This window comes from Caretta caretta, chromosome 2, assembly GCF_965140235.1.
Source record: "Caretta caretta isolate rCarCar2 chromosome 2, rCarCar1.hap1, whole genome shotgun sequence".
In the NCBI taxonomy this organism is placed as follows: Eukaryota; Metazoa; Chordata; order Testudines; family Cheloniidae; genus Caretta; species Caretta caretta.
The window spans coordinates 61271719-61287803 of record NC_134207.1 but is presented as its reverse complement, the minus strand read 5'-3'; the positions used below and the strand labels follow the sequence as shown (position 1 = coordinate 61287803).

The window sequence follows — 16085 nt, the reverse complement described above, 5'->3', positions numbered from 1 at the left end:
TTAAATATTTTGGATGTTTTTCTACATTTTCATATATATATTATTCTGTGTGGTAACTGAAATCAAAGTGTATACTATTTTTGATTACAAACATTTGCACTGTGAAAATGATAAGCAAAAGAAATAGTATTTTCAGTTGACCTCATACAAGTACTGTAGTGCAATCTCTTTATCATGAAAGTGCAACTTACAAATGTAGATTTATTTTATTACATAACTGCACTCAAAAACAAAAGAATGTAAAACTTCAGAGGCTACAAGTCCACTCAGTCCTGCTTCTTCTTGTTCAGCCAATCACTAAGACAAACAAGTTTATTTACATTTATAGGAGATAATGCTGCCCTCTTCTTATTTACAACGTCACCTGAAAGTGAACAGGCATTTGCATGGCACTTTTGTAGCCGGCATTACAAGGTATTTACATGCCAGATATGCTAAACATTCGTATGCCCCTTCATTCTTTGGTCACCATTCCAGAGGACGTTACTATGCAGATGACACTTGTTAAAAAAAATTGTGTTAATTAAATTTGTGACTGAACTCTTTAGGGGAGAATTGTATGTCTCCTGCTCTGTTTTACCCACATTCTGTCATATATTTCATGTTACAGCAGTCTCTGATTACCAAGCACATATTGTTCATTAAGACCACTTTCACTGCAGATTTGACAAAACGCAAAAGAAGTATCAATATGAGATTTCTAAAGATAGCTACAGCACTCGACCCAAGGTTTAAGAATCTGAAGTGCCTTTCAAAATCTGAGTGGGATGCAGTGTGGAGCTTGCTTTCAGAAGTCTTAAAAGAGCAACATTCCGATGTGGAAACTACAGAACCCAAACTACCAAAAATCAGCCTTCTGCTGGTAGCATCTGTATTGTTATTGAGTAGAACCCGTCATCAGCATGGACACATGTCCCCTGGAACGGTGGGTGAAACATGAAGGGATATATGAATCTTTAGCGCATTTGGCACATAAATATCTTGTGACACCGGCTAGAACAACGCCATGAGAACGCCCGTTCTCACTTTCAGGTGACAGTGTAAACAAGAAGCGGGCAGCACTATCTCCTGCAAGTGTAAACAAACTTGTTTGTCTGAGCGATTTTTGAGTGCAGGGTTTTTTACATAATTTTACATTTTTAAGTTCAACTTTCATGATACAAGTACTGTAGTGCAATCTCTTTATTAGGGGAATTGAAAAATACAATTTTTTTTACAGCGCAAATACTTATAATCAAAATTAAATATAAAGTGAGCACTGTACACTTTGCATTCTGTGTTGTAATTGAAATCAATATATTTCAAAATGTAGAAAAAATCCAAAATATTTAAATGGTATTCTATTATTGTCTAATTAATGGCGATTAATAGATTAATTTTTTTAATCAGGATTACTTTTCTTTTTTAAAAATTGCTTGACAGCCCTAATTTTAATTTTTAAAAAATCTCATTGCACTCATCCACTGCCTCTTTACAGCATGAGTGTCCAGTTTAACATCTTCAAGCTTCAAGAGCAATTTTAAATATGTTCTGCAAGTTGATGGCACTGGCTTCTGTTGCATTGTTTTCTCCCCCAGAGGCTGTCCTGGGACTCAGATCTGCCAGCTCTCTGTAGCCTTTTTTCTTTTCTTTCTTCTCTGGCTCCACAGGTGATTTTTCATATTTAAGGAACAGATCTGTGGATTCAGGTTGGCTTGGTTCTTTTTATCTTCTTAAATTGCTTTAATTTATTCCCTCTCTATTGTAGAGTGCTGGATTCAGTCACCATATTCTTTACTGATTTAGCCATACCCCCTTAGTAAAAAGAGTATTACGGGGGCAATAAAATGATGGAGAGCACTTTTAACCGTTTGATGAGTTTTTCTCTGTAGTTAAAAGCATACATTTATCTCCATAATATCAAAATGTACAAAGACTGTTCAATATCCAGGTTTTGCAATATTCAGACTTTATACTCAAAAGCCTTCTATTTCATTACACACCATAAGTTTCATAGAACAGTTATATGAAAATACATTTTCAAAAAACCAGCATGACAGCAACTAATTAGGTTTGGTAGATCAATTTAAGTTTAAAGACAAATTTAAGCTGTTGATGTCAAAGCTGCAAATAAAAATAAGTATCAGAACATCACTTTGGACACAAGGCCCAAATTTTCAGAATTCCACATGACAAAGTCCATGCCCAAAAACCTAATGTTCACGTGCAACTTCAAAGACTGCAAAAAGTGGGCACAGGGTTACCCAAAGCTATGTTCTAACTGTCCATATAGTGGTCACAGAATCATAGAACCATAAAACCATAGGGTTAAAAGGGACTGCAAGAGTCATCTACTCTAGTCTCATCTAGTCTAACCCCCAAAGTCATACCTGTAAACCAGCTCCAGATAGTCCACAACTAGTATATTAACATGAAAGATCTGTAAGTAAACAATTTTGCTATGCTCCTGTATTAATTCCAGCAAGGACAGATTTCTGCAGTAGCAGAGCGAGTCCATGCTATGTCTCAGAGCCATCTAAGGATCATTTTGCAATAGGAAGACAACAGTCCAACTAGAATCAAGTCAACCACTTTGTTAATACTTGGACGTCACCTAATGTACAGCAAATGATTTCTCAAATATTTCCAATTTAATTTCTCCAGGAATTATTTTTCAGGTCTAGTAAGACAAAAGACTATTCTCCACTAAGACAAATGTTCTCCAAACTCCCTTTTCCATTTAAACTATACTCTAACAGAAATAACCTACAGCAGGATAAGTAACACTGGTATACCTCTCAAGTGATCATGGCACTCATACTTCACAATACACTGAACATAAACATGAAAAACAAACACACATTGTAGTTTATTACTTAAATGAATTTAATTTATACATACACATGAAAGTACCTCTTGCAGCTCTGCAACAATACCATGCTGAAAATAACCAGAAGAGTTTTAGAAAATGTTTCACGGTTTGTGTGTTCAAGAACAGATTCACACAAACATAGCCAAGCAAAAATATAAGTTAGGAAATAATTGCTGCCGGAAGGGGTCTACCTGTGCAGTGCTGCAAGTAAGAGCTCCACCTGGGGCTGGAGTATGACCAGCAAGCAGACCTCCAGTGTGAAACTCATGGGGATCCAAGGCAGATGCCCCCCCTGCTCTTCCTAAATGGTGCCCCTGGACAAGGCTCCCCGCAGCTTCCCCACAGCTTGTGTCAGCCCCATGCCTCTGCAGGGCAGGCCCAGCAATGGGGGCAGGGTGTACACACTGGGGCTGCCTTCCAACGGAGAGTGCAGGCACCTGGCTGTCCGGAAGGTGAGGGGGGGGAAAAATCACCCTGCAGACTGTAGAGTCTTTGCACTAGATTTTGTAAACCTTTTTGCTACCTAGGAGGTTACACTAAAACCACCTTCCCCCCCATACACACACTCACTCTTATTTAAGCAATTATATAGCTTAATATTTTCATATTCTTATTAACTGTACTTTTTTGTATATTAGAAAATGGTGACTGATACATTGCTTATTTACTAGATAATTTTTAGCCCATGATTTATGTCAAGTTGTATTAGGATGGTAACTGGAATTTAATTAAAACATTGAAATTGAAACATCGAAAACAGCATATAATTTTTTTTATATTTAAGGAATATAAATATTTTGGAAACAAACCTCTTTTAACAAAACATTTTTGATATTAACAACTAAATGATTTATTAAACAGAGGATTAAACGTAGTCAGCCTGGGAAAAGTTTCAAATATGCCTAAGTGAAAGTGACTGGAATTTAAACTCCTAGTCTTGTCTAAGGGTATGTCTACACTACAGAATAAGGTCGAATTTATAGAAGTCGGTTTTTTAGAAATCGGTTTTATATATTCGAGTGTGTGTGTCCCCACAGAAAATGCTCTAAGTGCATTAAGTGCATTAACTCGGCGGAGCGCTTCCACAGTACCGAGGCTAGAGTCGACTTCCGGAGCGTTGCACTGTGGGTAGCTATCCCACAGTTCCCGCAGTCTCCGCTGCCCATTGGAATTCTGGGTTGAGATCCCAATGCCTGATGGGGCTAAAACATTGTCGCGGGTGGTTCTGGGTACATATCGTCAGGCCCCCCGTTCCCTCCCTCCCTCCGTGAAAGCAAGGGCAGACAATCGTTTCGCGCCTTTTTTCCTGAGTTACCTGTGCAGACGCCATACCACGGCAAGCATGGAGCCCGCTCAGGTAACCGTCACCCTATGTCTCCTGGGTGCTGGCAGACGCGGTACGGCATTGCTACACAGTAGCAGCAACCCCTTGCCTTGTGGCAGCAGACGGTACAGTACGACTGGTAGCCGTCATCGTCATGTCCGAGGTGCTCCTGGCCACATCGGCTGGGAGCGCCTGGGCAGACATGGGCGCAGGGACTAAATTTGGAGTGACTTGACCAGGTCATTCTCTTTAGTCCTGCAGTCAGTCCTATTGAACCGTCTTATGGTGAGCGGGCAGGAGATACGGACTGCTAGCAGTCGTACTGTACCATCTTCTGCCAGGCAGGCAAGAGATGAGGATTGTTAGTAGTCGTATTGTACCATCTTCTGCCAGGCAGGCAAGAGATGAGGATGGCTAGCAGTCGTACTGTACCATCTTCTCCCGAGCAGCCATGAGATGTGGGTGGCATGCAGTCCTTCTGCACCGCCTGCTGCCAGCCAAAGATGTAAAAGATAGATGGAGTGGGTCAAAACAAGAAATAGACCAGATTTGTTTTGTACTCATTTGCCTCCTCCCCTGTCTAGGGGACTCATTCCTCTAGGTCACACTGCAGTCATTCACAGAGAAGGTGCAGCGAGGTAAATCTAGCCATGTATCAATCAGAGGCCAGGCTAAAATCCTTGTTCCAATAAGAACGATAACTTAGGTGCACCATTTCTTATTGGAACCCTCCGTGAAGTCCTGCCTGAAATACTCCTTGATGTAAAGACACCCCCTTTGTTGATTTTAGCTCCCTGAAGCCAACCCTGTAAGCCGTGTCGTCAGTCGCCCCTCCCTCCGTCAGAGCAACGGCAGACAATCGTTCCGCGCCTTTTTTCTGTGCGGACGCCATACCAAGGCAAGCATAGAGGCCGCTCAGCTCACTTTGGCAATTAGGAGCACATTAAACACCACACGCATTATCCAGCAGTATATGCAGCACCAGAACCTGGCAAAGCGATACCGGGCGAGGAGGCGACGTCAGCGCGGTCACATGAGTGATCAGGACATGGACACAGATTTCTCTGAAAGCATGGGCCCTGCCAATGCATGCATCATGGTGCTAATGGGGCAGGTTCATGCTGTGGAATGCCGATTCTGGGCTCGGGAAACAAGCACAGACTGGTGGGACCGCATAGTGTTGCAGGTCTGGGACGATTCACAGTGGCTGCGAAACTTTCGCATGCGTAAGGGCACTTTCATGGAACTTTGTGACTTGCTTTCCCCTGCCCTGAGGCGCATGAATACCAAGATGAGAGCAGCCCTCACAGTTGAGAAGCGAGTGGCGATAGCCCTGTGGAAGCTTGCAACGCCAGACAGCTACCGGTCAGTTGGGAATCAATTTGGAGTTGGCAAATCTACGGTGGGGGCTGCTGTGATGCAAGTAGCCCACGCAATCAAAGATCTGCCGATATCAAGGGTAGTGACCCTGGGAAATGTGCAGGTCATAGTGGATGGCTTTGCTGCAACGGGATTCCCTTACTGTGGTGGGGCTATAGACGGAACCCATATCCCTATCTTGGCACCGGAGCACCAAGCCGCCGAGTACATAAACCGCAAGGAGTACTTTTCGATAGTGCTGCAAGCTCTGGTGGATCACAAGGGACATTTCACCAACATCAACGTGGGATGGCCAGGAAAGGTGCATGATGCTCGCATCTTCAGGAACTCTGGTCTGTTTCAAAAGCTGCAGGAAGGGACTTTATTCCCAGACCAGAAAATAACTGTTGGGGATGTTGAAATGCCTATATGTATCCTTGGGGACCCAGCCTACCCCTTAATGCCATGGCTCATGAAGCCGTACACAGGCAGCCTGGACAGTAGTCAGGAGCTGTTCAACTACAGGCTGAGCAAGTGCAGAATGGTGGTAGAATGTACATTTGACGTTTAAAGGCGCGCTGGCGCAGTTTACTGACTCGCTTAGACCTCAGCGAAACCAATATTCCCACTGTTATTACTGCTTGCTGTGTGCTCCACAATATCTGTGAGAGTAAGAGGGAGACGTTTATGGCGGAGTGGGAGGTCGAGGCAAATCGCCTGGCTACTGGTTACGCGCAGCCAGACACCAGGGCGGTTAGAAGAGCACAGGAGGGCGCGGTACGCATCAGAGAAGCTTTGAAAACCAGTTTCATGACTGGCCAGGCTACGGTGTGAAAGTTCTGTTTGTTTCTCCTTGATGAAACCCCACGCCCCTTGGTTCACTCTACTTCCCTGTAAGCTAACCACCCGCCCCTCCTCCCTTCAATCACCGCTTGCAGAGGCAATAAAGTCATTGTTGCTTCACATTCATGCATTCTTTATTCATTCATCACACAAATAGGGGGATGACTACCAAGGTAGCCCAGGAGGGGTGGTGGAGGAGGGAAGGAAAATGCCACACAGCACTTTAAGCACAGCACTTTAAAAGTTTACAACTTTAAAATTTATTGAATGACAGCCTTCTTTTTTTTGGGCAATCCTCTGTGGTGGAGTGGCTGGTTGGCCGGAGGCCCCCCCATCGCGTTCTTGGGCGTCTGGGTGTGGAGGCTATGGAACTTGGGGAGGAGGGCGGTTGGTTACAGAGGGGCTGCAGTGGCAGTCTGTGCTCCAGCTGCCTTTGCTGCAGCTCAACCATACACTGGAGCATACTGGTTTGGTCCTCCAGCAGCCTCAGCATTGAATCCTGCCTCCTCTCATCACGCTGCCGCCACATTTGAGCTTCAGCCCTGTCTTCAGCCCGCTACTTACTCTCTTCAGCCCGCCACTTACTCTCTTCAGCCCGCCACCTCTCCTCCCGGTCATTTTGTGCTTTCCTGCACTCTGACATTATTTGCCTCCACGCATTCGTCTGTGCTCTGTCAGTGTGGGAGGACAGCATGAGCTCGGAGAACATTTCATCGCGAGTGCGTTTTTTTTTCTTTCTAAGCTTCACTAGCCTCTGGGAAGGAGAAGATCCTGTGATCATTGAAACACATGCAGCTGGTGGAGAAAAAAAAAGGGACAGCGGTATTTAAAAAGACACATTTTATAAAACAGTGGCTACACTCTTTCAGGGTAAACCTTGCTGTTAACATTACATACATAGCACATGTGCTTTCGTTACAAGGTCGCATTTTGCCTCCTCCCACCGCGTGACTACCCCCTCAACCTTCCCCCCTCCCTGTGGCTAACAGCGGGGAACATTTCTGTTTAGCCACAGGCAAACAGCCCAGCAGGAATGGGCTCCTCTGAGTGTCCCCTGAAGAAAAGCACTCTATTTCAACCAGGTGACCATGAATTATATCTCACTCTCCTGAGGATAACACAGAGAGATAAAGAACGGATGTTGTTTGAATGCCAGCAAACATACACTGCAATGCTTTGTTCTACAATGATTCCCGAGTACGTGTTACTGGCCTGGAGTGGTAAAGTGTCCTACCATGAAGGACGCAATAAGGCTGCCCTCCCCAGAAACCTTTTGCAAAGGCTTTAGGACTACATCTAGGAGAACCGCAAATGCCAGGGCAAAGTAATCCTTTCACATGCTTGCTTTTAAACCATGTATAGTATTTTAAAAGGTACACTCACCAGAGGTCACTTCTCCGCCTGCTGGGTCCAGGAGGCAGCCTTGGGTGGGTTCGGGGGGTACTGGCTCCAGGTCTAGGGTGAGAAACAGTTCCTGGCTGTCGGGAAAACCGGTTTCTCCGCTTGCTTGCTGTGAGCTATCTACAACCTCCTCCTCATCATCATCTTCTTCGTCCCCAAAACCTGCTTCCGTATTGCCTCCATCTCCATTGAAGGAGTCAAACAACACGGCTGGGGTAGTGGTGGCTGAACCCCCTAAAATGGCATGCAGCTCATCATAGAAGCGGCATGTTTGGGGCTCTGACCCAGAGCGGCTGTTCGCCTCTCTGGTTTTCTGGTAGGCTTGCCTCAGCTCCTTCAGTTTCACGCGGCACTGCTTCGGGTCCCTGTTATGGCCTCTGTCCTTCATGCCCTGGGAGATTTTCACAAAGGTTTTGGCATTTCGAAAACTGGAACGGAGTTCTGATAGCACGGATTCCTCTCCCCAAACAGCGATCAGATCCCGTACCTCCCGTTCGGTCCATGCTGGAGCTCTTTTGCGATTCTGGGACTCCATCATGGTCACCTGTGCTGATGAGCTCTGCATGGTCACCTGCAGCTTGCCACGCTGGCCAAACAGGAAATGAGATTCAAAAGTTCGCGGTTCTTTTCCTGTCTACCTGGCCAGTGCATCTGAGTTGAGAGTGCTGTCCAGAGCGGTCACAATGGAGCACTCTGGGATAGCTCCCGGAGGCCAATACCATCAAATTGTGTCCACAGTACCCCAAATTCGAGCCGGCAACGTCGATTTAAGCGCTAATCCACTTGTCAGGGGTGGAGTAAGGAAATCGATTTTAAGAGCCCTTTAAGTCGAAATAAAGGGCTTCATTGTGTGGACGGGTGCAGGTTTACATCGATTTAACGCTGCTAAATTCGACCTAAAGTCCTAGTGTAGACCAGGGCTAAGTCTCTTGAAAATGAGATGGTCTTCTCAATAACACAGACTGACCTATTGTGCCATATTTATAAGGCCTGACCTCAAAAGTTAGAAGAATTGGGGGGCCACCTTGATTATCACTACAAAGGGTTTTCTCTCCCCCCCCCCCCAACCTCCTGCTGGTAATAGCTCAAACTGCTGGAAATGGCCCACCTTGATTATCACTACAAGGTGTTCCCCCCCCCCACTCTCCTGCTGGTTATAGCTCATCTTAAGTGATCACTCTCCTTACAGTGTGCATGACAAACACCCATTTTTTCATGTTCTGTGTGTATATGTCTCCTCACTGTAACTTCATCTGATGCATTCAGTGGAAAAGAGCTGTAGCTCACGAAAGCTTATGCTCAAATAAATTGGTTAGTGTCTAAGGTGCCACAAGTACTCCTTTTCTTTTCACTTCTGAAAGGTTGCCGACCCCGGATTTAAACAATAAAAACCTGATTTAAAAAAAAAAAAATCGATCTTTATCCAACTTGTTAGAAACTGTTCAGAATATTATGCCTTAGAAATTCTTTAAAGAAAAAAAGAGTAAACAACTTCTGCTAAACTATCTTAAAGAGAAACAGAACAACACTACGGTTTGAAGTGGTATACAAATTAGAAACATTCCTTAAATCATGCTCTAGATCTATGCACTCAAGTTTTGCTTTAGTCATGGTTATGTATGATTATTTTGGTCTAATTCTAGCTCCAGAACTAAATATAAAAGAAAAACATGACACAGCACTAGTAAGAGTAGATTGCAGATTACTGAGAGGCAAAAACCACATCATACTATTAGAATGATCAGTTTATGCAGCAAAAAGGCAAGTGGCCAACTTTCTATACAAAATCAGTTCTGATACATAAGTTGCTGTAATGTGTAAATTTCCAAATGTTTAAAGAAATTGGTAGTGAATCACAAAAGTGGCCCTGAATTTGCATTTCAAAGGCAACATTACCACAATTCTTATATGACAATTATTTCTCCAATCCGGACTTGAAAAACCCTCTCAACCAGACAAATGGGTTGAGCCAGGCTGGAAAACCACTGGAGATGAAAGTTTACAGAGTGGTCAAAGGAACAGTAGCACTTGGAAAGGGAAAGAAAAAGTGGCATCTGTGCCATTCTGTTTCCTATTCCTTTTGTTAAAGAGCAGAAGCTTTTTGACACTCTGCTTGTGTACCTCCTCACTCCCTTCCTGGAAAAAGTGTATTTCCTGCCTTTTCTTTCCCTTTCCAAGTGCTACTGTTCCTTTGACCACTCTGTAAACTTTCATCTCCTTATAAGCAGATATGTAAAAACAAATTTAGATGTATGCTAGTAAGATTACCCCAGCAATAGGAATTAAAAGCTTTTATTTTGTTGATATCAGGCTTTTTACCATAACAATGGGAAAATGGATTTAGAGACACATGAGCCCGTATAGAGAATCAGCAATCAGATGGATCTGGAGAAGCTTTGTCTTCCAGTCTGTTGGATATATTAGAGAAGAGCAGGAGGCGCCAGGATTATACTGGATCTCCTGAGTTTTATGTTGCTTTCTTACATTCAAATCAAGAATTCTGCATTCAGCTGCTCCATTTTTCTGTTCCTCCTTTTTTACTCAACTCTTTAACAGAAAAATGGAGCAGCTGAATGCAGAATTCTTGATTTGAATGTAAGAAAGCAACATAAAACTCAGGAGATCCAGTATAATCCTGGCGCCTCCTGCTCTTCTCTAATATATCCAACAGACTGGAAGACAAAGCTTCTCCAGATCCATCTGATTGCTGATTCTCTATACGGGCTCATGTGTCTCTAAATCCATTTTCCCATTGTTATGGTAAAAAGCCTGATATCAACAAAATAAAAGCTTTTAATTCCTATTGCTGGGGTAATCCTACTAGCATACATCTAAATTTGTTTTTACATATCTACTTATAAGGACACTAGTGTACTCAAGTATCACATCTTAAATGAAAAGAGGAAAACAACTAAAATAAAATGAATTAAATACCGTCAAGTGTCCCAGAAGTTCAACTAAAATTATCCTTAACATTATAAAGTTACAGGTAAGTCCTCTCTGCCCTAACATGAAAATCTGCCCATCTTTCAAACTTATACCTATACAGTGTTCTACTCTGAGGGTATATCTCCACTGCACAGTTAGCCCAGGCTGTGGCCTTGGTGTTACCCCTAACTCTCCTTCCACCCCCACAGAAAAACCTCTAACCTGAACTTGAGGATGCTTTAAACAGGCATGGTTGAAGATACTGGCTTGAGCACAGATTTTTCTTCAGCCCAGGCTGGCAACCTGACTACTTTGCAGACGAACAAACGCTAATCATGCTTGGGTGCTCTTAGTCCTCCAGTCCTATTGCATAATAGAACCTGGACTATACTTTTTACATAAGTTCTCCTTTCTTTCAAACTTGGTTTGAACCCCATTTTTGCCTGCTCCATTTCTGCTGTACTTCCACAGCAACTGCACAGAGAAATGCCTCTCCTGTGCTGCCAGCTGGCCAGAAGCTGACACCAGCCTCCTAGTAAAGTTGTGATGTGATGTCAGTAACATCTATAAGAGCATTTCCACACAGAAGCCCAAGAAGGACAAGTTCAACAATATACTGCAAATATATTCATAGAATGGTCCAGTTTAGTATACTAGAAAGAACCACGAGATATCCTACTAGAAATCCAGCCTAGCATACAGGTTATTACTGCACCATTGAGGATGCAGCCGTGTCAGTCTGGCACAGGTAGGGCTCTGCAGTGAGGATGCTCCCCAAGACTAGCCTAGTCTGGGTTAACTCTGCAGTGAAGACATACCTTAAGTGCTTGCTACTGTCTGTTATAAAGCTTCATTTTCACCAGTCTGCAATTCAGCCATAGAAAGTTTAGTTTACTGCTATCCACCCCTTTCCCAGTGTGCACAGGATGCAATATAGCATTCCTTTCAAAACCTTGACTTATTAACCAAATGAGGAAAGCTGAGAAAAATAATAACAATTTTCTTGCTTTTGTGAATAAGTTGTAATTTTATTTCTACCACTTCACCTTCTATGGTCATCTGAATGTACAGAGCCATACCCAGGAGTGTCCTACAGAATGTGCAGCAACAACTGTATTAATTTTACAAACCTTGCAACAGAACTATCACATCTTTGAGAGGCATAAAAACAAAGAATTAAGTCATCACTGTTTAAAAGACACTGCAGATAGTGTATTTTCATTACATGCAGTAAATACTGCATCTTAGCAAAAATGGAATAGTCATGCTCAAACTGTAGAAGTGGTTTCCATCTACCTCTCTAAACTAAAAATACAAAATAAGGACCAAAACTTTATCACCTTGCTCGTGCAGGCAGCCTCATTGATTTACATGTTTTACTTGTGATTAAATTCATTGTACAAGCTTAATTTTAAAAACACTAGTATTAAAAATAGTTGCACAACTTGCCCAGGACATTATACTACAGAACCTATTAAACAGTTATAGTAAATGGGACCACAGCGATTTAGAAAAGGTACAACTGCGAATGCAATAAAGGAGTGCTTCCCTCAACTCAGAGTGGGGTTCCAGCTAGAAGCTGCAGCAGGCCTATACCAATCGTCTTGACCTTCGTTTTGCCATTAGAGTTCTATAGTCGTTGTCGAGAGAGAAGGTGCAGGGCCTATGGTAACCCCTTCCTTGTTTTACCTAGGCATACACGGCGTAGGTCTGTGCTCAATGGTCACTTGTCTGGTGGGGAAGGACCCAGGCCTTCAGCAGCAGCTCAGTTCAAGCAGCCCTATTTAGGGATGGCCTGCATGCCCCAACTTGGCAAAGGCCCTAGAAAAGGTGAGCTAATAAAAGCTCCCTTCCAACTTCTTCTTTCCTGGCTCTAAACTAATCATTGCTTGTTGGAATATTCGCACTATGTTAACCGGACTTGAACTAAAAGACCATGAACTTAGGAAAACAACCATAACTGACAGAGAACTAGATCATCTGGGCATCGATATTGCACCCCTCAGTGAGAAAAGACTTTCAGAAACTGGATCATTAGATGCAGTAAACTACCACTTCTGCAGGTATTAGAAATCTGAAAACGAACCAAGGATATAGTGTGTTGGATTAGCTGCCAAGAAGTCTGTCCTCAGTGCATGTACCCCTCTGGTATTTATCAATGAGAGGCTCATTCGGCTGGATGTGAATATGAACTCGGGAACCGTGACTCTTCTGTCCATCTACGGACCAACACTTGACTATTCCAAAAAGCAAAAAGCTGAGTTCTATTCTCAACTGGAACAAATCATAAAGAATGTCCCCAAAAGGAAGGAGACTCACTGTTCTCAGTGATCTCAGTACTCATATGGGTAAGAGCAATGGGACACATTATTGGCCAACATGGCACAGGTAGCCTCAACAAAAATGGCCAGCATGTCCTTGAGCTTTGCACTCTTGTGAGCTATAGTATTAAATATTTATTTTGCTGGCAGCAGCAGCAAGGTCACATGGAGGCATGTCTGCTCAGGACACTGGCATCATCTTGATCTCATCCTGATCCATCAAAGAAACATTCACAATGTACTGCATGCTCTATCAATGCATAGCATTGATTGTTACACTGACCATGCCCTTTTCAGCGCCAAGCGCCAATTACATCTTTAATAAATCCATCATGGAAAGCCAAATGGCAAACCTTGCCTCCACATTACTAACATGAAGGACTCCTACACTTGTGCAAATTTTCAATTTGCGCTGGAGGGTGTTTCTGAAAATGATCAACTTGATTCCCCTGTTTCTGACACTTTGTGGAAAAATTTCAAGAATAAGACAGAGGCTACTGCCAAAGATGTCTTTGGAACAACAACAACAAAACAACCTGACTGGTTTGCAGTTTCTGAACATCTGCTGCTCCTACTCATAGAAAAGAAAAAGCAAGCTCACCTAACTTTACTTCAACCACCAACTAAGTAGAGAAGTTCAAAAAGGCTAAAACTGCAGTCCAGAAAACCACCAGAGAATGTGCCCAAAGGTATTGGCAAGACCTGTGCAAAAAGATTCAGACCTGCTTTGAAAAGAGGGGAACTTCATGGTACCTATGATTGAATCAAAAAGTCACTTGGTCCAATTTGTAAAAAGAACGCAAACCTGAAAGCGAAAGAGGGTGCCATCCTGAATGACAGGCAACAACAACTTGACCAACAGACTGAGCATTATAAAGAACTCTACTCAAAGGATGCCGTTATCTGTGATATTGCCTTAGCTGCCATCCCCCACCTTCTAACGATGCAGAAGCTGGACCAAACACCAACTCTTGAAGACACAGAGAAAGCTATCAAAGAGTTTGCACCTGGGAAAGCAGCAGGCAACGATCAGATACCTCTGGAGTTCCTAAAAGCAGGGAGAGAAAGCTTGCAAGTGATATCCACTCACTTCTCTGCACCTGCTGGGAAGAAATCCTTGGAGTCACTTGGGACCGGCAGACCATTAATTATGAGATCCTTGAGAGAACTGAGCTACAGTCTATGCAGACTATGCTGAAGGCTCACAGGTTTCGTTAGCTGTGGCAGATGGAGCATATGCCTCAGGACAGTCTGATGAAGACTGTGTTCTATGGCCAACTTCAAGAACTGCCCGTGACATAGAGGAACTGTCAAATTTCGAAACAGCGAGAAGGTCAAGCAAGGTCTCAAGAAATTCAGCGCTCCCACTGACAACTGGGAGAACCGTGCCCACAATCGCTCAGTCTGGAGAAGCTAGGTTAAGGCTAGTTCAGTCATCGGGAGAGCTATCAGGGAACCCAGGCTGAGGCCCACAGGTGAGCCAGGAAGCAGCGTGTGCTCCAAGCTCCATCTGGCGAGTGGACCTGTAGCCACTGTGGGAAGGACTGCCGCTCAAGCATTGGGCTTTTCTCCCATACTACTGTCAAGCACCACTGACTGACTTTGTTGAGTTTCTTTTTATCTGCCAAGGTGTTACATGGCCAAATTAAACAGCTATAGTAACAAAAACCATTATTTCAATAACAACTAATTATCTTTTCTTAAATGTGTCTGGAAAGCCTATGAAACTGTTTACATAAGTGATTCTCAAACTTTCTGCAGAACTGCTTTTGTCACAGCGATGAAGCATCCGTCAGTCTTCAAACGGTACTCCTGTTAGTTGCAGGCAAAACCAACACTCATGGTTCCCAGAGGCTGTTTAGATCAACTAAAAAAAACCAGCACCAAACTGCACACTCCAAGCTGCAGCAAAATCCTTCTGCATCCTGCATGACTATTTCATGTCAGATGCTTCTTCTGTTTCTAGATAAACACATGACCAAATCTGAGAATGACACCAAAGCTGGAGGAGTAACAAATGTTACAGAAACAAACTGCAAAGACATTAGAACAGTGAAGACTGAAAACGATTTATTATTATGAATAATAATAAAAAAAATAATAAATGGAAGATTTCTATACCAAGAGGAAATAAGCTCAGACAAAAGATGGTGGATGTGACCATGCAGCTATATTCATCTCAGTATTGTAAGGTTATTTTCATTCTCTCACTGTAACGTTATCTTAATATCTTTTCCTATAACCAAGTGCAATAGCTGACACGGGGAAAGAGTGAGATCAGAAAGGATCTTTAAGTAAGCCACAAGATGAAAAGGTATCTAAACCAGTGACTCTTAATCTTTTTCAACTCAAATGATTATTATTTAAAGTACATGAATGCCAGTAACTGAGTACTCATAAGAACCTTTTATCATATCAGTGTGTACATGCTATACGATTGGGAGGAGAAATCCAAAAAAGAAAACCATTTTTATTTGAAGACAGTTGTAAACTGTAATAAAGTTTTTAAAAGTATACACTTTAATACAATATGGGTTAAGTTTTGGAAGTGTATTTAATAATACTACATTTGACCCAAAACTGCAAGAATGTTTTCACAAGTCCCTCAAATTAAAAAGCTGGGATAGAAAAAATGTTTTTGGTCAAAAAAAAGTTATAAATATTACAAAAAGTAAGATAGACATTATAGTCAATACTGTTAGAACAATGATCTCCATTTAGCAGCAAAATTCAATAATAAAAAAAATAAGAACAGAGCAAAGACTATGTGCTGTTTCACTGCAAGTAATTTCAGTGCTAGCTACATGAAACTTGCTATGGGTAGAGCGTGACCCTATTTTGCAACCGTGCCACTTCTCCACACAAAAGAGATGGTATTGCAAAACTGTGTGTGTTGTTCTAGCTAAAGTAAAATACAAGAAGGAACTAAGTAAACAGAGAAAAGAAGAATGAAAAGAAATGGGAGTTAAGAAGAGTATTATGGAAGTTTGATCAGTGCTACTGCTGCGGTATGAGGATTCTTTCCATGCCCCCACCCCTCAAAAAAAAAAATCAATAT

At 42.7% G+C, this 16085-nt stretch overlaps 2 protein-coding genes across 4 annotated transcripts in view; both read right to left on the bottom strand.

The window, feature by feature from the left end:
- Positions 1–16085, bottom strand: part of ARFGEF1 (ARF guanine nucleotide exchange factor 1) — a 186475-nt gene that overhangs the window by 148309 nt on the left and 22081 nt on the right. The gene's annotated exons all lie outside the window — the stretch shown is intronic.
- Positions 6479–8321, bottom strand: LOC125632542 (uncharacterized). The gene is made up of 2 exons (XM_048840882.2): positions 7761–8321; positions 6479–7172 (listed from the first exon to the last, which is right to left on the bottom strand). The coding sequence occupies exons 1-2, from the start codon at positions 8314–8316 to the stop codon at positions 6934–6936; spliced, it is 795 nt and encodes a 264-aa protein (XP_048696839.2). The 5' UTR covers positions 8317–8321; the 3' UTR covers positions 6479–6933.